Genomic DNA, 25315 nt, shown 5'->3' with positions numbered 1-25315 from the left:
GACCCGCAAACTAATTGAAGAGTATAAGAAGTGGGGGCTGGAGGTAAACCTTAAGAAGACGGAATATATGTGTATCGGCGGCGAACAACAGAACTTAATCCTAGAATGGTAACAGCAAGAGATAAAACACTGCCAAAAAATAATATAAATATCTTGGCATGCACATTACTAACGATGGTAGCCTATAGATGAAGAAATTAAGTGCAGAAACAACCAGGGAAGACTAGCAATTAGACAACTCAACAGTATTTTATGGGATAAGGCCATATCATAACAAAACAAACACAAAATTTATAACAGCATAATTAAAAGCATCATTAGTTATGGTAGTGAAGTATGGCCTTTGAAAGAAAGAAATCTTAAGTTGCTCGAAGCTACCTAAATGGACATTTGGAGGCGCGCGGCCGGGAAATCGAAACTAGATAGAGTAAGAAATGAAAGAATTCAGAACATTATGGGCGTTAAACACAGAATATCAGAAGACATCAAAATTAACCAACTCAGGTGGTACGGTAGGTACAAAGTATGCAAGAGAGCAGAATCCCGAAGGAAATACTCAATTGGACACCACAAGGCAAAAGAAAGAGGGGAGAAGGAATAGATGGGGACATCAGAATAAGAGGAATAGACCTCTGGACAGACCTAGAAGGAGTTGGAGAGAAGGAATAGATGGGGACATCAGAATAAGAGGAATGAACCTCTGGACATATATATACCAATGGATATATAAATCAGAAGACGGCGATATATATATATATATACTGATATGTATATATATATATATATATATATATATATATATATATATATATATATATACATATATAACGTATATATATATATATATATATATATATATATATATATATATATATATATATATATATATATATATATATATATATTGGTTGCATTATGCGATTGATGTTGGTGTTCACCGTTGTTTCAACAATTTTTGTACGTAGTTTATTATATCTATTTAATTAATACGTATTTGTGTACTATATCTCCAGCGTTGAAACGTGCGACATTATTCCGAATCTCTGTTAAATAATTCAGTAGTGATTACTATTTGGCATAATTTTACGGTCCGCTTGGTTCACGGCCCGGGTCGAAGGTAAACGTTGTGCGTTTCCACATGGGCAAATTTCCAATTGTTTACCATCGGTACCCGTATGTACCGCTAAGGAATTTTTATAACGATACCTAAATCGTGTTTAATGTGGTAACGGAGCCAAACGACAATCCTATACAAAATAATTTTATTTTTAATTTTTTACATGAGAAATTTGATTTCGATGTCAATATGACGGCTCAACTTTCGTTTAGCTGAAATCTGTTATATAAAAAATGACTTTATAATATATACCCCAGTTAAAATAAACAAAAAAAGGGGGTTAAATAAAAATAATTCGCATAAAGCTGAAAATTGGTACAGGTCTTAAATACACTATTATAAATAATATCTGAAAAGTCCCCATCGCTCTCACGTCTGCTAAAAAAATATTTAAAGTCAAAGGTCAAAAATATGTTTTTTTTGCTTTTTTCTCCTAAGCGGTAAGCGCTATCGCAAAAGTACCTTAAACAAATGTGGTAGACCATTAAATTTTCTACTAAATTTGAATACTAAATTTGCACGGTCTATCGATCCCGGATTTGGCCGACATATTGGAAAATCCTGTCAAATTATGACATTTTTATGTTTTTTTAAATAACTCGGTCTGGGTGCACTGTATAGAAAATTTGCAAGAGACCAAAAAGAAAGTTATTTAAATTCTCTACAAAAAAGGTCCTATTTACCGATTTCGTGCATGAACAGGTTAACGAGATATAGGCGCTTAAATACAAAGCATATATTTTCTAGGGGTTCATTTAATATGAGAAACTGATTCTATGTAAATTTGAATAATTTGCCAGTACAAATTTGTTGCTCGTTTCCACACCACCTGGCGGTAGAGCACTCGGCGCACTTTTTTTAAGTGGTTTCCCCTATAGGCCTAATCCACTTTCTTGCCGTTGCAAATGTTCTTCTATTTTTATATCCATATGACATGATATCCTTTATAAGTATGTATTTTCACCGTCTGCTTTTTTTGACGTAGAAGGTTGATCAATTGACTCATCAATATATTCTTTATTAAACTGTTCATCTGGTTCTTGGTCAATGTCTATGTCTTCGATATTTTCGTTGGTCTCATGGATATAAAAATAGAACATTTGCAACCGCAAGAAAGTGGATTAGTCCTATAGGGGAAACCACTTAAAAAAAAGTGGGCCGAGTGCTCTACCACCAGGTGGTGTGGAAACGAGCACAAGAAGAACACAAATTTGTACTGGCAAATTATTCAAATTTGCATAAAATCAGTTTCTCATATTAAATGAACCACTAGAAAATATATGCTTTGTATTTAAGCGCCTGTATCTCGTTAACCTGTTCATGCACGAAATCGGCGAATAGAACTTTTTTTGGAGATAATTTAAATAGCTTTCTTTTTGGTATCTTGCAAATTTTCTGGACAGTGCACCCAGACCGAGTTATTTAAAAAAAACATAAAAATGTCATAATTTGAAAGGATTTTCCAATATGGCGGCCAAATCCGGGATCGATAGACGGTGCAAATTTAGTAGAGTATTCAACAAAGCAAAACAAAGAGAATAAGTATTATTGCAGCTTGCCCCTAATTATTTCCATCTAAAACAACTTGTCGACTGGTCTACTTACGGGACCCGGGAGCGAATAGGGGTGCACTGTAAAAAATCAGCCTGAGTGAACACATATTTCTCAGGGAGTGAATTTTTTGAGTTAAATAATTGAGTACATTTTCATCTAAAATAGAGTAAATTCATCATTTTACCTGGGCCGATCTCTATTTAATCAATAGCGATTGAATAAGCTCATGTTCGAGTAATAACCCTATCTGAGTAATGGAATAGAAAATTCACTTAAAACTCATGTTATAGTTTAACACAATAAAAATTTGGGTGAAATCTCCCAGTAGAGTATTTTCGCTCATTACTAATCATAGTCATACGCGCTTCTTCGATACCGAATAAGCTTATTCCCCTGTTCCTCAGTTTTTAATTATCTGTTCGAGTCGTAGGTTTTCTTGTCCCTTCGAAGGTGCTAATGTTACAAGCCCATAGTGCGTGTGTAAAGTGTGATTTGCCGCGCGGCGTGGTGGAAGGAATACGAATGCCAGAGACATATGTAAACGTAAATAACCAAAAAAAAAACAATAACCCAGGTTAATAATTAGAATGATTTTGAAACTGAAATTCGGAGACATTGTTAAATGCAACTTTTCTAGACGTCTAGCTTAAAAAGTTCCTGTATTTTTTCCGAAAAGAGTTGAAAACTTTTTAAAATGTTTTTGATATTATAATAATAGTGTTATATTTTTTGGTTTTATTTGTTTTTGTCAAATAAAAATGACAAATAAAAATATTTTTGAAGGTTTTACAGTTTTTCATTTGGTTTGTTAAAAAAAACGAAATATTCCAAATGATTTTTTTAAAAGCTATATAAGCTAACTTGTTATTTTATTACAAGTGAACAGATGCCTCCCAAAAGTGAACTTTAGGAAATGGACATGTTCGGAACTGACACTTACCTTTGAAAGGCACCTGCCCACCTGTTATAAAATAACAAGTTAGCTTACATATAGCTTTTAAAAAAATCATTTAGAATATATTTCTCAAAACTGAGTGAAATTAATACTCAGATATGAGTACTAATCAAGTTAAGTGTAACACAAATTTGAGTAAAAGTCACTCAATAAAAGGTGTACTTGAACTCAACACTTAGTGAGTTCACTCATTTTAAAGTGAATAAATTATCAAAATCGATCAAAATCCTACTCAAGGTGAACCATAATGAGTAAAAAGGAGTATTTCGTCCAATCCCAATTGAGCGAAAACACTCAGTCCTTTTCACTCTGAGAATTGAAGATTCACTCAGTTCTGTAGAGTGGAAATTTCAGTCAATCGGGTGTGGACAGCAATTGAGAAAGTATTGAGTGAAATCTGAGTGAAATTTCACTCATTTTTTTTTACAGTGTGCTGGGTGGGGTAAAACATCTTTGGGAGGAATAACAATTCTTGTAGAATATATAATAGTATCTCGGAATGTTGCACTTATTCTTGTTTTTATTAAAGCTTTACCTAAATAGGGCTGATTCAAAACCAAAAATCATTGGATCATGCAGTTTTCTTTTATATTTTAATAATTAACTCTGATTTTGCAAAAATATTAGATTGGTTAGCATTTGGGTTGCTTTGGTTAGCTTTTCTTTGTGGAGGGTGTTAAGCTGTGGTTTTAATATTTTAATAATTAACTGTGATTTTGCAAAAATATTATTAGATTGTTTAGGATTTGGGTTGCTTTGGTTAGCTTTTCTTTGTAGGTGTTGCAAGTTTTATATTTTAATAATTAACTGTGATTTTGTAAAAAATATTATTAGATTTTATTATTAAATTGATTAGCATTTTAGACACTTTTAAATGATTTTTTTGGTTGCGATAGACTTTCTGCCAAAAAAAAAAAATGCTAAATTCGGTGGGTACTTATACTTTACAAGACCCGATAATATAATAAGGAATAAATGAAAATGAAAACTAAGCATTTCCGCAGGAAATTTTTATTTTCCTGAGTTTGTAAACCTTCTAAAAGGCAAAAATATATTTTATTTTTACATAACTGATCAGCTATTCTAAAGTCTATTAAACTTCCTCAGAAAATGGATACAGTTTATTTTGCGGAAAATTTTTATTTTCCTCAATTCGTGAATGCTTCTAAAAGGCAAAAATATATTTATTTTTTATATAACTGATTTCAGCTATTCTAAAGTCTAATAAATTTCCTTAGAAAATGAAAACAGCTTATTTCCGCAGGAAAATTTTTGTGTTTATATGTTCAGAAAAATATTAAAAATAAAACGCAAAATGTATATTTTTTTTATAGCAGATTTCAGTTATTCTAAAGTGCGAAATTTGGAAATTACGCATTTCCGTAGGAAAATTTGTTTTCCGTGGTTCACAATAGCTTTTTAAAGAGATTTTTTTTTCTAATAACTGATTTCAGCTAAACAAAAGTTGACCCAATATGACTCCTACTTGCCTACTTGTAGCCTCCTACATGTGTTTTTACTATTTTAAGAGTAATAACGTTTCGTCCCTACCTGTATAAAACTACAAAGTGAAAAAAATATACATTTCTATATAAATAATCGAATCTGTCTGCATTAACGTATATTAATTCTAATGACGGCGATTATTTACTTTTCCGTTTCATATTTATGGCTGTATGGCCTGGGCACCTTATTTCTGTCAAGGTTAATTAAATGAAATTTATCGATCGCCCAAATATGGTCGCGAAATTAATAGTGCATAAAATAATAAAGTAGTGTTTTGATTTAGTAATGCATCAAAAGTAGCGCCGATAGATTTGGAATTCGCGTATTTAGATCAGGTATGAGGCTAGTAAAATTATATTTTTAGTTTACATCTTTTAAAGAAACCTGTAAAAAAATTAAGAAACACTGAGAAAATATACCGCCGCAATACACATCTTTTTGAAGTGAAACTTCTTTACGCGCGTTGGGAGTAAAAATTCAAAACCGTGACATACGAGCTAGCGTCAGGAAAAGTGGTAACGGGCCACAGCTACCCTATTCGGGGTAGTTCTACACCTTTGTAAAACAATGTAACTCGCTCAGGGTAACGATTAGTGATGGGATAACTCGAGCGAAAATTCGCTCGAGTACTCGATTATTGAAGTAACCGACATCGCTCGATTATGAACCAGCGATGCAAGTGACGAGTACCAAGCGACAAACGCAAGCGATCCTATAATGAAATAAATTGAAATCCGATTTTAATATGACATACTCGATAAAAAGCCGAGCGAATTTTCTACATACATACATACCTCTATACATACTGCCATTACTCGCTGACGAGTATTCGACACGCATCAAAAGATGGTCACGCAAGGCGTTTTCTTTCATGAGCTTTTCTGTGACTGAAAAGCCCGATACGTGATGTTATTTTCCTATCGCACTCCGGACATTGAAAAATCTCATTGCTTTGTTGCCTCTTTACTTTTTGGTTGTCGCTGTTAACTGAGTTTATAGTTCTTCTCTGCATGTTAATCCCCTTTAAGTTTTCGTGGAAAATGTCCTTGTATCTTTTGAATTGTCCACCTCTTACCGTCTACAAGCTCACCGTAAAGCAGAGATTTTGGTATGCGGTTTTCTTGCATTCTGCATACGTGACCAGCCCATTTTAAGCGGGATTTTGTAAAGGTGCGTATTTACTAACCGAACGAACGAACGAATGTCCATTCGGTTGTGAACGCCTTTGATGTACCGACTCGAAACGGATGACCGAGAGAACGAACAAACGAACGACCGCATGCGTTCGGTCCACCGTCCAAATATACCGAATTCCATTCGTTCGCTCGCTCGTTCGTTCGTTCGTTCGGATAATGAATACGCACCTTTATCCGAACGAACAACGAACGAGCGAGCGAACGAATGGAATTCGGTATATTTGGACGGTGGACCGAACGCATCGGTCATTCGTTTGTTCGTTCGCTCGGCCATCCGTATCGAGTCGGTACATCAAAGGCGTTCGCAAACGAATGGGTTAAGGTGTTTTCGTGTGGTTCTAAAATCCGGTCCCGTCCATACTACTACCGAACGAACGAATGAACATTCGTTCGTTCGTTCGGATAGTGAATACGCACCTTAACCATGACTTCAATACTCTCGCAGTTAGCTTTTTCAAGGACCGATACGTTTGAGACATGATGGAACCACCGGATTCTTAAGAGTTGTCTAAGGTGTCTTTGTTGCAACTTGTTTAATGCCTTCATGTGTCGGCGGTACGGTACCCAGGTTTCGCTCCCATATAACATGGTGGGGATTATAATTGCTCGGTACACTGCCAGTTTAGTTTTTGTACTCAAGTCATGATTGTAGCAAAACCCTGTCTTTTAATTTCCAGAATGCTCTTGAGGCGCTGCTAATCCTGCGCTGAATTTCAGAGTCGATATTTAGGCCAGTCAATCTGGAGGTTGAGGTGGAAAAAATTAGTAACCAACCAATTTCAACGGGAATATGTAGATAATGATCTCCTATTTAACCCCTCAAAAGTCCCATTCGGTCCCAGTGGGGAAAGTTTGAAAAAAACCGCCGCCATCTTGGATTTTTTCGTTTTTTTAAATATCTCCCTTTGCACAACTTTTTTCGAAAAAACTAAAGATATGTTTTTTGTAGAGAATTAAATTTAGAATATTTTACCTTCAATCATTTTTTTTTCTAAAACGAATAGTAATAGAGATAAAGCAATTTTTACTATACGTTTATAAATTTTTCAGTGTTTTTAAACCAATCAGCTTTAATTTTTGCGTTAACAGTATAGTGTTAATATAGATAACCAAGTATAAATTTAAGCATTAAAACAATAAATAACGTTTAAATATTATTTATTAAATAAAATTATTGTTAAAAAGTTATTATTAAATTAAAGTTATTAAATGAAATCTGCTATGGCCGTCATCCTGAGCGTCATTTTTGTCCTCAACTAAAATACAAAAGTTTGTGCAACTGATTCCGTAGCACTAACCACACCGTCGAAGAACATTTAAGACCCAGTTTTCTACAAGAGCAATTATTATTGAAGCACTGACTCTCTTTGCAATTGCAAAAAATTTTAGTAGGTCAGGAGGAGGGAGCCACATCTTCTGTTGATTGAATAGGTGTCAGATTGCCTTTTTGATCTTTCTTCCATCCATATTGTACAGAATATAACTTGTTCCCAATCCATTCTTGAATCTAAAATATACAACTTATAACATTTCCTATAATAGATATATCTTTACAGTTACCTGAAAGTATGTCCTGAGTAAACGGAGTTTTCAGAGTTCTCAGTTGGAGGCAAGTTAGCTAAATTAAAGTTAGTCTTGATGTAATACTATTGTATAAATAGAGTGTATCTCAGATGGTTAATATGTTTTATAGCTTGGGCAGTGATATAACTTTAAAAGATAATTTAATCCTGACTGAAAGTCAAAAATGAAAAATGATGACGATCTTTGTCAATATCTCAATGTATTTTTAGAAAAAAATGCTAACAAAGATTACTTGTTTCAGTCAAGATAAATTATCTTTTAAAGCTATATTACTGCCCAAACATATTAACCATCTGAAATACACTCTATACAATAGGATTACATTAAGACAAACCCTTAACTGAGAATTCTGCAAAACTCCATCTACTCAGGACATACTTTCAGGTAACTGTAAAGATATATCTAATATAGGAAATGTTATATGTCGTATTTTTTAGATTCAAGAATGGATTAGTAACAAGATCCTTTACAATATGGATGGAAGAAGGATCAAAAAGGCAATCTATTCAATCAACAGAAGATGTGGCGCCTCCTGACCTACTCAAATTATTTTTTTTGCAATTGCAAAGACAGTGCTCTAAAAATTGCTCTTGTAGAAAACTGGGTCTTAAATGTTCTTCGACGGTGTGGTTAGTGCTACGGAATCAGTTGCACAAACTTTTGTATTTTAGTTGAGGACAAAAATGACGCTCAGGATGACGGCCATAGCAGATTTCATTTAATAACTTTAATTTAATAATAACTTTTTTAACAATAATTTTATTTAATAAATAATATTTAAACGTTATTTTTAATTGTTTTAATGCTTAAATTTATACTTGGTTATCTATATTAACACTATACTGTTAACGCAAAAATTAAAGCTGATTGGTTTAAAATCACTGGAAAATTTATAAAACGTATAGTAAAAAATTGCTTTATCTCTATTACTATTCGTTTTAGAAAAAAAAAATGATTGAAGGTAAAATATTCTAAATTTAATTCTCTACAAAAAACATATCTTTAGTTTTTTCGAAAAAAGTTGTGCAAACGGAGATATTTAAAAAAAACGAAAAAATCCAAGATGGCGGCGGTTTTTTTCAAACTTTCCCCACTGGGACCGAATGGGATTTTTGAGGGGTTAAATAGGAGATCATTATCTACATATTCCCGTTGAGATTGGTTGGTTACTAATTTTTTCCACCTTTACATATAATACTCGGCTACGTTTACTGGCCTAATTGGCCTTTTCCGAAATCAAACTGCCGATGCCGAGGTAATTAAAATCCGCTACATATTCCAATAGTTCCTCTCCGATTTTTACCGCATTGTTATGATCTTCCGGGGGAGTGCACATGATTTTGGTTTTGTCGATGTTTAGCTTAAGGCCCAAAGCCTCGTATGCCCAGGTATACATATGTGTTCAACATTTCTTGTAACGTGTTTGCAACTAGAGCGCAGTCATCTGCGTATTGAAGTTCTGGGATGAATTTTGTACGTGTTTTTGCCCTCACTCTTTTTATGTTGAACAGACCGCCGTCCTCTCTGTATCTAATGCCCAATCCTCTCTCCTGCAGTTTGCTGTCCACTATAATGGAGAGCGCTGCCATGAATATGTTGAATAGAAGAGGCGCTAAGACACATCCCTGCCTAACTCCTGTATTAGTCAGGAAGGGATCGCTCAATGATCCATGATGTGACACTCTTAAAACTGGTTGTTGTTATGGAGGCTTTTACACACTGTAAGAAATTTGTTGGGTACTCCGAACTTTTTCATAATTGCCCAATGTGCATCTCTGTTCACAGAGTCGAAGGCTTTTGTTAGATCGATGAATGCGACGTAAAGTTTAGACTGCTGCTCTTTTACTTTTTCCTGTAGTTGGCAGATGGAAAATATGGAATCGATGGTTGGTGCGAAAACCCGTTTGCGATTCTGGAAGGATTCTTTCTATATGTGGGTGAGAGCGATTTGACATAATTTTTGCAAGAATTTTTCTTCCGATAGCCAATAGTAAAATTTCCCGGTAATTTTCGCAGTCTGAGGCACTTCCTTTGTTCTTAAATATATTCACTATATTCGCGTTGCAAAAGTCCTGAGGTACCCCTCCGCTTTCCCATATGACATCGAAGAGAGCCTTAAGATGACCAATAAGTTCTTTACTTGCACACTTATAGATTTCCGTCGCGATCGCGTCACAGCCAGCTTATTTGTTGTTTTTAAACTGTTTTATGGATGCCATTATTTCCTGTACATATAATTTTCTACATACCTTGCAGGTAGCAAATTTATACGACGCCGCATATATATTTATCCGTTGCGTATCTGAGGAACAAAATTTTATCACCTATATCGACAACGCTTTGAAATAAATTAAATCAAGCGTCAAGCGATCAAGCGAATCGCTCGCCGCTTGCTACTTGCCATTCATCACTGTGCACGCAAGTTACTGCTTGGCGCTTGGCATTAACGAGTACTTACAACAAGCGACGGGTGAAAAACCGTATTTTTAAATTCGAGTGTTATTTCGCTCGAGCGATTACTCGGTTATTGCAATCGCTTGAAACTCGAGTACTCGATTATTGAAATTAATCGGTTTTTCCCATCACAAGTAACGATCTGTGACATATGCGGCTAAAAAAGTCACTATAATAAACTTGATACTGTACCTGTGTACCAATATCTTCTAGTTGTGTGCTAGAAAATATATTTTCATGCATATTTTCATCGATAGGTTTGTAGCTTCTGAATAACGGTCTAGGTAAAGCATCTAGCTCAGTTGCCAGCTTAGAATTAGAATTATTAGAGTTCGTAACTCGGTAATTTTCATTGGAGGACCCTGTGTCATATTTATTTCAAACCAATAACCAAAATGAGAATATACGTATAATTTAACAAAATTACTGTAAACCACTATAAATATGAATTGTTGGTTAGGTTCAAAGTTTTTTCTCTTCTTAAATAAATTTAAGGGTTAACATTATTAGGCGTTTGCATAAAAGTGTGTATTTTGGCTGGTACTCCACAAAATTTGCAGACTATTGAGGAAACAGAAAATGTACAGATTACAGAAACAAATTGAAAATAATATTTATATTAAAATATCATTATACAAATGTCACTTTCTCAAACATGTCCTTCAAATCCTTCAATTTAATAGCTGTAAGTTTCACTTTTAATATGCGCACATAGTGTATTGTATATATTGTTTTTTTAAATGGCACACTTAATTTACGTGGAAGACGTGGAATAACGACTAATTTAGTTGGAAAATTGACACATATCTAATAAGGTTAGGAGAGCAACAGTCTTTTTGATTTTCTTTGATAATAATGCAATTTAGTATACTAAGGTCCAAAAATAATTAATTACCAGTATAGAGGTGTTCTATTTCATGTATTTATATGAAAAAAAAATGGATGGCGGTTTTTAGGACATGCCGCAACGGAGTGTGCCGTATATCGTCACCATTGACGAAAATTGGGTCAAAATAGGGGAATTATTTTATTCAGTATATAAATTCATTTTACTATAATTTAAATTTTTCTTTGTGTGATCTACACTGATACTCATTTATTATGTAAACAAAAATATATTTGGGACTATATCAATTTTTATTCAACATATTACAATACATATAATAATTATATGATAAAAACAAAAAAATACAATACTTTGAAATAACCTTATTTTAGAAAATATAATTATTTTGATTAATCTTTTCCCGGTTGTTTCTAATTTCATCAATACTTTTGGTGTAAAAGTCAGGGTAAAACTGTTTCATACACGTATTTTCTTCTAAATAAATATTTTAATAATTGAGCTATTTATATCGTTTAATGCACTTTACGTGTACTATAAATATCTCGATAGAAGCACGTAATAATACTAAGTAATAATACTTTCGATCAAATAAAATGTAACGTAACACTAACCTAATAGGCTTATATAGTTAAAACCAGTAACTTTTAAGTGCGCAATCGTTTGTACTCAATCAAGAATACCAAATTCAACGGCGTGTACTAAAATAGCCTTTGTCTTCTCTTGATAACCTTCGCTGCGATACATCTCCTCCATCATATCCTTCCATATTTGCTTTTTCTTTTCTTTGGGCATGTCTGGGTCTTTGACCAAAAACTGGAACCGTTCCTTAGGCAGCAGCTTCATGTTCCACAAATATATGCCCATAAGGACACCAAAAAGGGCGTTTTTCTTCCATTCTTCTATCAATTTTTCGAAGGGGAAAATCTTGTGAGCGTCTACGCCCATTCCTTTACAAGTCTCTTCAAAACTTTTGTAATAAACTTGAAGATATTCGGTTAGTTTGTCGAAATCTTTTTTGGAAGCTCCGGAATAAAAGATGGAGGACAAGTCGTGGACTGGAGTACTGGTACGTAATAACTGGAAATCAATCAATTTTAAGTCCTCCAGTTCGTTTTCACACTAAAATTACAGAAAAAGTTACAATTAGTTTGTTATTAGTTATTATTTATCATGATTGTTTGAATATTATTGTTTTAAAATAATTTATTTATTTTAATTTTTATATACAGGGTGGCGCACCTCATTCGCCTCGGTTGATTATGGTAATGTGCACAATTTAAAATTATTTAGAAATGTACAGGGTGTTTCAGAACTAAGATTCATACCAAAGTTAAATTTTTTCTTATGGAACAACCAGTATTTTATTTCATTTTTGGATTCTTGTTCCAAAAAAAGGTATTTATTATAAGGGTTAAATATGTTTAAAATCTTTAGTTTTTGAGATATTTAAAGATATTTAAATTTGCATGCTACAATAGAATAGATTTGTATAAGCGTTATCAATTAACACCCTGTACATTACTTTTCAGAATTAATTCTTGTGCTGAGTTTAAAGGTAGAGAAACAAACTTTACAGAAAAATGTTATTCCTTCCTTAAATGTATACAGTGGTATCAAAAATTGCTGGTCTATTTTAAATATTTATTTTACATAAAAACTTCGTTATTTCAAATGTAACACTATGTATTTTTTTAAATAGGTCGAAGTAGATTTAAATGCTCTTTCAAACTATATTAAGGTTTCCTATACCTATCTGGCTCAGATTTTGAATAAAAAGCGATTTTTCAATAAAATTGTAATCAAGATGGCTAGTTTTGTCCTAGCAAGTTTCTAGTGACCGTTAGTAGCTATTTTCAAAATCGAAATTAGTTTATGGACTTATTTAAATTTAGACCAGTTTACTTTTATTTAATTTACCTAAAATAGTTTAATAAATAATATGTATTAAATATGTGTTTATTATTCTATCAAGAAAAACGAAAAAGTAGTTCTTTGAATTATTTTACGATGACTTTTAGATATATGGATTTTCTATAAAAGAGCCAATTACGGCAAATTCATTTTCTTCACTTCCAACGACAGGTTTCTGCCTAGTAGGTTTTTTATAAACCACACTACCAGCTCTGCGAAATAGGACAAGAAGTATTTCAAAGAAATGCTTATCAGGAATATTCTTATTTGGATATCTTTAAGCATAAGCCCTTAAGGCCAAGAAGCAATTTTCCTCACAAAGTAATATCACTAGTAACATATCTATGCGTTCCGCCAGCCGATACAGATTTATTTTTATTGATAAAGTAATGAATACTTACTTCTTACTTATTAAACTATTGTAGGTAAATTTAAGTAAACTGTTATAAATTATAAATAATAATGTCCATAAACTAATGTCGACTTTGACAATAGTTACTAACCATCACTAGAAAATTGCCATGGCGACACCAGCCATCTTGATTGCAATTTTATTTAAAAATCGCTTTTTATTTAAAATCTGATCTAGATAGGTATAGGAAACCCTAATATAGTTTGAAAGAGCATTTGAATCTGATTCTATTTATTTAAAAAAATACAGGGTGTGGCATTTGAAATAACGAAGTTTTTATATAAAATATATCCTTAAAATAGATCAGCAACTTTCGATAGCCCTGTATAAATTTAAGAAACCAATATCATTTTTCAGTAAAGTTTATTTCTCTACCTTTAAACTCAGTATAAGAACTAATTCTAAAAAGTAATGTACAGGGTGTTAAAAGTCTATTCTATTGTAGCATGCAAATTTAAATATTTTTAAATATCTCAAAAACTAAAGATTTTAAACATATTTAACCCTTACAATAAATGGCTTTTTTTGGGCCCAAGAATCCAAAAATGCTTTGCTATTGATCTTAGTTCTGAAACACTCTGTATATTTCAAAATAATTTTAAATTGTGCCACATTACCTCTCCACATATACCCATAAAATATTTTGTTTCTACATCTTTCCGCTTTCGTATAATCAACCGAGGCGAATGAGGTGCGCCACCCTGTATAAGCGTTACCAATTAAACTTTTAGTTACGTAATCGAGGGCGCGATTTTTAAATTCATTGTTGCCAACCATGGACATATTCGGTGCCGGGTCCAGTAACTGGAATTTAAATTTCCCGCTGGGGAGTCAGGTGGTAGCTCTGCTGTAAAAAATGTCAAGTTGCCACATTTATTTATTTATTTCTTGACATTGTTATTCGTTTTGACACTTTTTTAGGTTACGAGTTTTTAGTTTAAATAAATTGTGTTGTGATAATTTAAGCTTAAACATTTTTACTAGCAGACTTTGCAGTCGAGCATTGTTCTTTTTCGAACCCCTTTACTGCGAAGTGTACAAGATAGCTTAATAGCCGTTGCAAAAAACTCATCGCGACCTCATTTTGTCCCTTAAGTGCTGTTAAGGAGGTGATTTTTGTCGATGTAAATAATAACTTTTTATATAGTTATAATTAATTTATTTTTGTTTCCTGAAATATTCTGATTAAAAAAAAAATGTAAAAAAAGTGGGCAACGCTGCCGGTCAACCTTGATCCATGTGACTAAAAGTTTATTTGGTATGATCCATGTTACTGTTTTCCACAGTGTTTATAAAACTGGTGTTCTAAAAGTTATCAACTTCAGGTTTCTAAAATAAGATTACTATTTAATTTTTTTTATATAAAATGGTGGCAACATTGCATTCTTTAGAAGCACTATAAACAAATTTCCCAAAACTGAACAAGCGGCACTCAAAAGTTTTTCAATATTTTCCGTAAAATATAAAAAAATATAAAATTTTCAACATTTTTTTTTCGCAAAAAAATCATGGGCGTGTTTCTGGGGTCGAACTATACTACCAGTTAAAATACTTGCACTTATTTCTGGGACACCCTGTATAGTTGTATAAGACTCTATATACACAGTGTAACATCCGTTTTAAATAGTGCTAACTATTACCTACATATTTTATTAATAAAAAAATTAAAAAGTACATTAAGAAGACTTACCGTATATTTGAAAAGCATATTATTCGACCAACAGTCTCCGTGAATAATACAATCGAACTTTCCATCGTAATTATAAGCCTTCAAAAAAACTTCCTTGATATTATCAGGTATATTCTTCGTTTTTTCGTACAAATCTTTCTCAGTTTCTTCATGTACGTTCCTAAAAGCGCCTTTAAAAGAACTTTCTATTTGAGCTATAACTATGTTCAGTAGTTTGGAAAATTCGTCAACTATCTTGTCTGTCAATTCTTTATACCCTTCGGGATTTTGTTCTTTCAGCACAAACGAGCAAGCATGAAACCTACCGTATACCGTGAAAATAAGCTTCAGGTGGCTCGGGTCCAGGGTTTTCGCTTTGTCGTACATCGTATAACCGAGGGGTTGCAAGTTTTCCATGGCAATGTAGGTCAGTGGTGGTGGCTGCGAGCAAAAATATTCAGGAATATTAACGAATGGTTTTGAGAGAGTTGGATGTTCTTTTTGGAGCGAACTCAAACGTGGAAACACTTCTTTGTAGAACGCTATTTCGCTTCTAAAAAGCCCAGAAAAGTCCACTTCCTTGGAAGAGGGAGATTTTTTAATTGCCACATTAATGATTTTCCCTGTATCCTTATTTTTGACCTGCCCGGTATAGAAATGTGAAGCAAACCCGTCTCCATAGTTTCCAGTTTCATCCGGCACCAATTCGTAGTTTTCTATATTTAGTTTTTCAGCCACACTCTTTAAAATTCCATTCAAATTTTCTTTAATATTTCCTGGATCACACATTGTTAAACGAACTTTTTTTTAATTCACTTGACAAGCATGGTAACAAACTGATTAATATTATCACACTTTAGTTTAATTTATACTGTTATCTAGTATGTGAGTAATCTAAGAAGCATATGATTCATGTATGCAATTATAAGAATTGATTAAATCTACAAGTATTATAAAAACAACACACTTACAATGTTAGATTGTTTTTTTAACGCAACGGGATATATACAAATATCAAACTAAACTTTGGGTTCCTTTATAATTTTGTAACCTTGACTAAAAAAACCTTGTTAAAACGAGAATCATCAATAGGCCAACGCTCTGCAAATACGGAGAGCGACAATACAGTCATTGCAAAATCTTTTTTTGAACCTGCTTTTCTAAACGCAGGTTTAAACTGATAAGTAGGAATGGGCTATAATGGATGTTACCTATCGATAAGTATCGCAATTCACCTATCGATATATTTTAGTTATAGATATATCGATTACTATCGATAACTATCGATAATTATGAGGCGTCAAAACCTGCCTTATCAATTGAAAAAAATGGGCTAATGACATATAATAATAGTAGACCCTGAAATCTACATAAATATAGTCCCAAACATTGTTGCAAATCCCGCATTTTTAGCCGACCATACCAATAGAAAATTTCCCAAACAATTACTTATATTTTTGCAAAAACTACTGGATCTTTTCTGGATTTCTTTTCTTTTAATTTAATCTGCTACCTATTTTGCAATTTTATCAACAAATTATGTTTTTTAACTAAAAATTAAAAAAAAACAGTTTTTTCAAAAAATTGCAAATTTAAAAAAAAATCGCAAAAAAACTCATAATCGTGTTTCTGGAATCGAAATATACTACCCTTATAACATTTGCACTTATTTGAAACTCATCCTGTATAATAAATCAAGTTTGATCAAATCAGTCTTGATCTTTTCTGGATTTCTTTTCTTTTAATTTAATCTGCTACCTATTTTGCAATTTTATCAATAAATTATGTTTTTTTAACTAAAAATTAAAAAAAAAGGTTTTTCAAAAAATTGCAAATTAAAAAAAAATCGCAAAAAAAACTCATTATCGTGTTTCTGGAATCGAAATATACTACCCTTAAAACGTTTGCACTTATTTGAAACTCATTCTGTATAATAAATCAAGTTAGGATGCAAATACCCTATGATCAAGAAAAAACGGCGTCCAGTTGGCTAGGAAATGATGAGATGACATTTGCCATATAATTTTACATATAAAATGACCGCGATATCTATCGATAATTATCGATACATCAGAAAAAAATCCCATCCCTACTGATAAGCCTAAGTTAATTGTGATTGTTTTAATATCGATGGAAATAACAACAGGAATTACAATAATATCGATATTATTTACCAATTCCAGTTCTTAGAAAATATTGATCCAGTACAAAAATCTAAAAGTGAATATTTCGTGAGCTACCCAACCAGATTTACAATGCAAACGTACTTCAAATATCCAATTAGGTTGTCGTTGGCAAGCAGACTCTCGTTATACAGGTTGTTAACTGGACAGTTACTTATAAGGGAACAGAATGGCAACACTGCCTATTGAGAACGCATGCACTTATAGGGTTTTCTTCCGACTCGTCCCGTCGTCGCGTCGTCTATCGACGAGCGGGCCGAGGTTGCCATATTTCAACCGCAAACAAAAATTTCAGCGGCACCTTTTTGATTTTCAACAGCAACAGTCTTTTTGATTTTCTTTTGCAATAATGTAATTTAGTATACCAAGGTCCAAATATAAGTAATTATCAGTATGAGAGGTTTTCTATTTTATGTATTTAAATTAAGAAAAATGGGTGGCGGTTTTTGGGACGTGCCGCAACGGAGCGTGCAGTCGTCACCATTGACGAAAATTGGGTCATTATAAGGCAGAATTATTTTATTCAGTATAAAAATTAATTTTATACTTAATTTAAACCTTTCCTTGTGTGATCCACACTGATACATTTGCGTGGTCCAAACTGATACTCTTTTATTATGTAATCAAAAATATATTTGATACTATATCAATATTTATTCAATACATACTATATATAATTATATAATAAAAACAAAAAAATACAATAATTTGAAATAACCTTATTTTAGAAAATATAATTATTTTAATTAATCTTTTCTGGGTTGTTTCTAATTTCATCAATACTTTTGGTGTAATCATCAGGTTAAAATTGTTTCATATCACACATTTCCTTCAAATAAATACTTTAATAATTGAGCTATTGATATCGTTTAATGGCACTTTATGTGAACTATACATATCTCAATGGAAGCATGTAATAATACTTTCGATCAAATAAAATTGTAACGTAACACTAACCTAATAGGCTTATATAGTTAAAACCAGTAACTTTTAAGTGCGTAATCGTTTGTACTCAATCAATAATACCAAATTCAACGGCGTGTACTAAAATAGCCTTTGTCTTCTCTTGATAACCTTCGCTGCGATACATCTCCTCCATCATATCCGTCCATATCTGCATTATTTTTTCTTTGGATATGTCCTGGTCTTTGATCATAAACTGGAACCGTTCCTTGGGCAGCAGCTTTATGTTCCACAAATATATGCCCATAAGGACACCGAAAAGGGCGTTCTTCTTCCATTCCTCTATCAATTTTTCGAAGGGGAAAATTTTGTTAGCGTCTACGCCCATTTCTTTACAAGTCTCTTCAAAACTTTTGTAATAAATTTGAAGATATTCGGTTAGTTTGTCGAAATCTTTTTTGGAAGCTCCGGAATAAAAGAAGTAGGACAAGTCGTGGACTGGAGTACTGGTACGTAATAACTGGAAATCAATCAATTTTACGTCCTCTACTTCGTTTTCAGACTAAAATTACCAAAAGAATTACAATTAGTTTGTTATTAGTTATTATACCGGGTGTTGCATCGTCGGACGGGACATAGGAAATCCCATGTAAATTTTAATGGGGTCAATTATTGACTTCCCTAATTATTTTAGATAATAATTCTATTTAGGTTTATTGAAGAGCACTAAAACCCACATTCAAAAGAATAACTTTAGATATTTTTGATTAGCCCGTTTACGAGTTATCGCCGATTTCTTTTTAAATATATCTCCTTTTTTATGGCCCTGTATTTACTTATGAGCACCAGTCAAGGTAAAAGATAACTGTCAAATGAAGTTGTCATTTCAGAAATTTACCTATTTGGTGCTTTATTATTATTGAAAACTCATTCCTACATCGGAAATCTTAAAGATGTATTTATAAATACAAATTAATATGAATTAAAGTAAAATAAAGTAATCAATTACTAGGTTAATTATAGTATTATTACAATATTCAATAACTTATTAATTTAGGTACTATTAAATTGTTAGAACTTTAGGATTTAAGAAGTTGTTCAAATATTCCTCCATCGACTGCTAGACAATAACCCAGGCGATCATAAAATTTTCTTCTTACATTCGCTAGTTGGTAAACTGAAATTCTATTGCATTCGGCAGAAATAGCATTTTTTAACTCGTCTAGATTTGGGAATTTTTTATCCTTGTATATCCTGTTTTTTAAATGGCCACAGAGAAAGAAATCATTTGGCGAAATATCAGGAGACCTTGCTGGCCAATTTACCGTATGATTTAGGCCAATAACGTTTCCGTTAAAACTATTGTCTAAATATTCCCGAACAGCCAGGGTACTATGTGCCCGCCATCCATTTGGTACCAAACCGCCATCCATTTGGTACCAAACTTCCTGATTTTCCCTAGCGGCATCATGTAGCAGGTAAAATATGATTTTCGTGTAGTTCCATATAATATTCTGCATTTAAATTTCGTGTAAGAAATAATGGCCCGATAATATTGTGCCTGCCCAAACATTTACTTTCTGTGGATATTGCGCCCTTGTTTCGACAAACCTGTGTTGGTTTTCTTTGTTCCAATATCGATAATTTTGAACATTGGGTTCATTATTTAAGGTAAACGTGCATTCGTCAGTGAAACATATGTTTTTTAAAAATTCCCTATCGGTGTGTGCTCTTTCCATCATATCAAAACAAAACGCCTGTCGCCGTATTTCGTCCCCATCTCGTAGCTCTTGGTGCTTTTCATATTTGAAGGAACAGTATTTATGTCGTTTCAAAATTCGAAACGCTGTAGTGTGATCTATTCCTATTTCATCCTCAAGTTTCCTTGTGCTGATCTTTCTATCGTTCTCTTCCACGCACAATAAAACTTCCAAGTCGGTATCATTTCTTGCATCTTCTCTTAGTTCCTGCCTTGCTTCACATCTGCAGTTATTTATTAGGGCACCTTTGGTCTCAAATCTCTGGATATTCCTTGCGATTGTAGATTTTCCAGGTATCGGTCTATTCGGATACAGAGCAGCAAACATGTCCGACACCTTTTGATAACTATTTCCTTGATAATACCATTTAATCATCAATACTTTTTCTTCGGTAGTGTAATTCATGGCTAATATTTTCGATGTAGGGATGAGTTTTCAGTAATAATAAAGCACTAAATAGATAAATTTCTGAAATGACAACTTCATTTGATAGTTATCTTTTACCTTGACTGGTGCTCATAAGTAAATACAGGGCCACAAGAAAGGAGAAATATTTAAAAAGAAATCGGCGATAACTCGTAAACGGGCTAATCAAAAATATCTAAAGTTATTCTTTTGAATGTGGGTTTTAGTGCTCTTCAATAAACCTAAATAGAATTATTCTCTAAAATAATTTGGGAAGCCAATAATCGACCCCATTAAAATTTACATGGGATTTCCTATGTCCCGCTCGACGATGCAACACCCGGTATATCATCATTGTTAAAATATTATTATTATAAAATAGAATAAGTTCGATATTTTTAAATAATATTTGAAAATTGTTTTTTTCTACGACTAGCCTAGAAAATGCAGTTTGGTACACACGGTAAACTCGATCTGAAATTGGCGTTTTGCAAACTGTTGTGTGCTAAGAATTTAGCGCACGACATGTGTCATTTTGCACACGACATGTGCCAATTGTAACATTTTTAACCACCAGTGTTTAGCTGAAACGCCAAATGCAACGCAGCCGTCAGAAAAGTGTCATTATTACATCGCAAATTATTTCACAAAACTGGCAAAAACTGAGTGAGTCTGCTGCTAATTTGTAGTCGTAGAAAAAATGGCGTAAGAAACTAGCTCGAATACTTCTTTGTACACTCGTTCGACTTGTGGCTCTTGCCTGCGGCTCTAGCCAACAAACTCTCGAACTCGTGTGCAAAACGTCGATTTCAAAACTATGCTATTATACTAATTTTTATATACAGGGTGTCCCATAAATAAGTGAAAGGATTTTAACTGGTAGTATAACTCAACCCCAGAAACACGCCTATGTGGATTTTTTTTCACGAAAAAAAAATTGAAAATTCGGAATTTTTTGAAAAATTTTTGGAAATATTTTTTGTTTTTAGTTAAAAAACATAATTTCTTGATAATATGGCAACATAGGTAGATTAAAATTACAAGAAAGGAAATTCGGAAAAGTTCCAGCGATTCTCAAAACTTTAGCATAAAATATTTTCTTGGAAATTGTGAAAGTAAAATAACTCCGTTATTTTGGATTTATTTGAAAAGCGAGAAAGAGAAAATACGGTTCTTTTATCGAGATCTACCACCCCTTAAAATACTTGCACTTATTTCTGGGACACCCTGTATTACTGTTTCCCACAGTGTTTATAAAACTAGTATTATTCTCAAAATTATCAATTTCAAGTTTCAAACATAAGATTACTATTCCATTTTTTTACATACAATGATGGTAACATTGCATTCTCTCGAAGCACTATAAACAAATTTCCTGAAATTGAACAAACGGAACTCAAAAGTTTTTCAATATTTTCCGGAAAATGTTAAAAAATATGAAATTTTCAACATTTTTTTTTCAACAAAACTAATGGGTGTGTTTCTGGGGTCTGACTATACCATCGATTAAAATACTTTTTCCTGGGACACCCTGTATAGTTACATAATACTCTATATACCCAGTGTAACATTCCGTTTTAAATAGTGCTAACTATGACCTACATATTTTATGAATAAAAAAATAAAAATTACATTAAGGAGACTTACCGTATATTTGAAAAGCATATTATTCGACCAACAGTCTCCGTGGTATTATTCAGGTTACGAGTTTTTAGTTTAAATAAATTGTGTTGTGATAATTTAAGCTTAAACATTTTTACTAGCAGACTTTGCAGTCGAGCATTGTTCTTTTTCGAACCCCTTTACTGCGAAGTGTACAAGATAGCTTAATAGCCGTTGCAAAAAACTCATCGCGACCTTATTTTGTCCCTTAAGTGCTGTTAAGGAGGTGATTTTTGTCGATGTAAATAATAACTTTTTATATAGTTATAATTAATTTATTTTTGTTTCCTGAAATATTCTGATTAAAAAAAATTGTAAAAAAGTGGGCAACGCTGCCGGTCAACCTTGATCCATGTGACTAAAAGTTTATTTGGTATGATCCATGTTACTGTTTTCCACAGTGTTTATAAAACTGGTGTTCTAAAAGTTATCAATTTCAGGTTTCTAAAATAAGATTACTATTTCATTTTTTTTATATAAATTGGTGGCAACATTGCATTCTTTAGAAGCACTATAAACAAATTTCCCAAAACTGAACAAGCGGCACTCAAAAGTTTTTCAATATTTTCCGTAAAATATAAAAAAATATAAAATTTTCAACATTTTTTTTTTGCAAAAAAATCATGGGCGTGTTTCTGGGGTCGAACTATACTACCAGTTAAAATACTTGCACTTATTTCTGGGACACCCTGTATAGTTGTATAAGACTCTATATACACAGTGTAACATCCGTTTTAAATAGTGCTAACTATTACCTACATATTTTATTAATAAAAAAATTAAAAAGTACATTAAGGAGACTTACCGTATATTTGAAAAGCATATTATTCGACCAACAGTCTCCGTGAATAATACAATCGAACTTTCCATCGTAATTATAAGCCTTCAAAAAAACTTCCTTGATATTATCAGGTATATTCTTCGTTTTTTCGTACAAATCTTTCTCAGTTTCTGCATGTACGCTCCTAAAAGCGCCTTTAAAAGAACTTTCTATTTGAGCTATAACTATGTTCAGTAGTTTGGAAAATTCGTCAACTATCTTGTCTGTCAATTCTTTATACCCTTCCGGATTATTTTCTTTCAGCACAAAAGAGCAAGCGTGAAACCTACCGTATACCGTGAAAATAAGCTTCAAGTGGCTCGGGTCCAGGGTTTTTGTTTTGTCGTACATCGTATAACCGAGGGGTTTCAAGTTTTCCAGGGCAATGAAGGTCAGTGGTTGTAGCTGTGAGCAAAAGTATTTAGGAATATTATCGAATGGTTTGGATAGAGCTGGATGCTCTTTTTGGAGCGAACTCAAACGTGGAAACACTTCTTTGTAGAACGTTATTTCGCTTCTAAAAAGCCCAGAAAAATCCACTTCTTTATAAGGGGGAGATTTTTTAATAGCTACATTAATAATTTTCCCTGTATCCTTATTTTTGACTTGCCCGGTATAGAACTGTGAAGCAAACCCGTCTCCATAGGTTCCTGTCTCATCCGGCACCAATTCGTAGTTTTCTATATTTAGTTCTTCAGCCACACTCTTTAAAATTTCATTCAAATCTTCTTTAGTACTTCCTGGATCACTCATAGTTAAACGAGCTTTGTTTTAAATTCACTTGACAAGCATATAAACAAACTGATGAATACTATCACACTTTGGTTTAATTTATACTGTTATCTAGTCTATATGTAATCTAAAAAGCATTTAATTCGTGTATATAGTTATAAGAATTGATTAAATCTACACACACAAGTTGAATTAATATAAAAATAACAGACTTACACAATGTTAGGTTGTTTTTTAACAAAACGAGATCTTGTACAGTGTAATAACAAATAACAAACTAAAAGATGGGTTCATTTATAATTTTGTAACCTTGGCCAGGTCTGTAATCAAGCCGTTTATTGACAGATAATTGGTTAAAACGAGAATCATCAGTAGGCCAACGCTGGGCAAATACGGAGAGCGACAATACACAGTCGTTGCAAAATATTTTTTTGAACCTGCTTTTCTAACGCAGATTTTTTTTTAAACTGATAAGTAGGAATGGGCAATAATGGATTTTACCCTTGTTTATATATTCTTAAAGTTGTTCAACCGACTAGACAAAATGTGCTGCCAACTGGAGGACAAATCGTGAACCGTTCGGGGCGGAGTCAAAAATATCGATTATTTTCGTTATTTTCCTCAGAGTAATGTAATAATATAGACTGGGTTTCTGCGAACTTTAATAGTGATCAGCTGATTAAGAAATTTAAACAAAACTTTTATTTTATTGTAAATTGTGGACTATTTTTGCTTGTTATTTTAAGAATTCTAAACCGTATTAACAAAGAAATTATTATTTCGATATGTTGGTACATTATTTATAATAATTTATGATAATGCTAAATGCTAATAATTAATATTTAAAAAAAGTTACATACCTATTTTAATGTGATTTAATGCAGGTTTATAAAAGAATAATTTCATTCTTAGATTATTTTATTCTAAATTGAGTGCTTTACGAATTTTACGATATTTTTTTTTGAAAACATAAAACTTTTTACATTCTTGATGCCAACTAATTGGCATGGTATTATTGGTATGGAAATTAGCCAAGAAAGAAAAGAATTGGCTATAACTTGTAATTTTTCGAAAAAAACATATTATACCTACCTATATCGCTGAAAAGCTTAAAAAATGACGCTTTTTATGAAGTCATGGCCAACTATGGTTTCCATTTAAAAAAAAAACATAACGTTTGTGTCATATATGTCAAAAATGACAGGCTTTAGAAAAAACAACAGAAAACACAAACTCATTAGGTATATGTGATTATCTACAACTTTTATGTGAAAACTTTTTGTCTAAAATACCGTATGACCGAATAAAAACGGCGTCAGTGATGGCTATGAAATGACGATCGATGATATTTCCCATATAATTTTACATATAAAATGACAGCGATCTTCATTTCATAGACATCGTTGACGCAGTTTTTATTCGATCATACGGTAGATTATAATGGAATTAGGGACAAAAGTTTTAAAATAGACAAAATTTGTTTTTTTCGAAATATCTAGTAAGCCTTGAACTTCTCCGAAAAATCCGAAAGGCGCATATTTATGACCCCACAAAACTGCAATTCTTTCCCCATTTAACCGACTCTCTATCTCCAGTCTCCAGTAGTTTCCGAGATACCCATAGAGAACAGCGTAGGAAACTCACC

The 25315-nt window shown here is 32.7% G+C and overlaps 2 protein-coding genes across 4 annotated transcripts; both read right to left on the bottom strand.

The window, feature by feature from the left end:
- Nucleotides 1-11487: 11487 nt before the first annotated feature.
- On the bottom strand, nucleotides 11488-16099 carry LOC115888192. The gene is made up of 2 exons (XM_030907822.1): nucleotides 15227-16099; nucleotides 11488-12332 (listed from the first exon to the last, which is right to left on the bottom strand). The coding sequence occupies exons 1-2, from the start codon at nucleotides 15992-15994 to the stop codon at nucleotides 11880-11882; spliced, it is 1221 nt and encodes a 406-aa protein (XP_030763682.1). The 5' UTR covers nucleotides 15995-16099; the 3' UTR covers nucleotides 11488-11879.
- A 1923-nt stretch (nucleotides 16100-18022) lies between these two features.
- Nucleotides 18023-24019, bottom strand: LOC115888193. Of its 3 annotated transcripts, XM_030907825.1 has the most exons (4): nucleotides 23887-24019; nucleotides 22952-23797; nucleotides 22104-22131; nucleotides 18023-18853 (listed from the first exon to the last, which is right to left on the bottom strand). In XM_030907825.1, the coding sequence occupies exons 2-4, from the start codon at nucleotides 23689-23691 to the stop codon at nucleotides 18401-18403; spliced, it is 1221 nt and encodes a 406-aa protein (XP_030763685.1). In that variant the 5' UTR covers nucleotides 23692-23797; nucleotides 23887-24019; the 3' UTR covers nucleotides 18023-18400. The 3 variants fall into 3 exon arrangements, with proteins under 3 accessions (XP_030763685.1, XP_030763683.1, XP_030763684.1); XM_030907823.1 differs by lacking the exon at nucleotides 22104-22131 and having other exon boundaries at nucleotides 22924-23797; nucleotides 23887-24017; XM_030907824.1 differs by lacking the exon at nucleotides 22104-22131 and having other exon boundaries at nucleotides 22924-23948.
- Nucleotides 24020-25315: the final 1296 nt, after the last annotated feature.

The sequence above is a fragment of the Sitophilus oryzae genome, unplaced genomic scaffold (assembly GCF_002938485.1).
Source record: "Sitophilus oryzae breed Bouriz unplaced genomic scaffold, Soryzae_2.0 scaffold_690_pilon_pilon, whole genome shotgun sequence".
Classification (NCBI taxonomy): domain Eukaryota; kingdom Metazoa; phylum Arthropoda; class Insecta; order Coleoptera; family Curculionidae; genus Sitophilus; species Sitophilus oryzae.
The sequence above is the reverse complement of the archived record's forward strand: the minus strand, read 5'-3'. Positions and strand labels throughout refer to the sequence as shown.

What these genes read in the sequence shown, in the direction of transcription:
- LOC115888193 (XM_030907825.1), bottom strand. Translation starts at nt 23,691, where the DNA reads ATGAGTGATCCAGGAAGTACTAAAGAAGATTTGAATGAAATTTTAAAG. An exon ending in ATTATTCACGGAGACTGTTG is followed by an intron (nt 22,132 to 22,951) that starts GTCGAATAATAT and finishes CGGAGACTGTTG; the next exon opens with GTCGAATAATATGCTTTTCA. An exon ending in ATATGCTTTTCAAATATACG is followed by an intron (nt 18,854 to 22,103) that starts GTAAGTCTCCTT and finishes TGGTAATTTTAG; the next exon opens with TCTGAAAACGAAGTAGAGGA.
- LOC115888192 (XM_030907822.1), bottom strand. Translation starts at nt 15,994, where the DNA reads ATGTGTGATCCAGGAAATATTAAAGAAAATTTGAATGGAATTTTAAAG. An exon ending in ATATGCTTTTCAAATATACG is followed by an intron (nt 12,333 to 15,226) that starts GTAAGTCTTCTT and finishes CTGTAATTTTAG; the next exon opens with TGTGAAAACGAACTGGAGGA.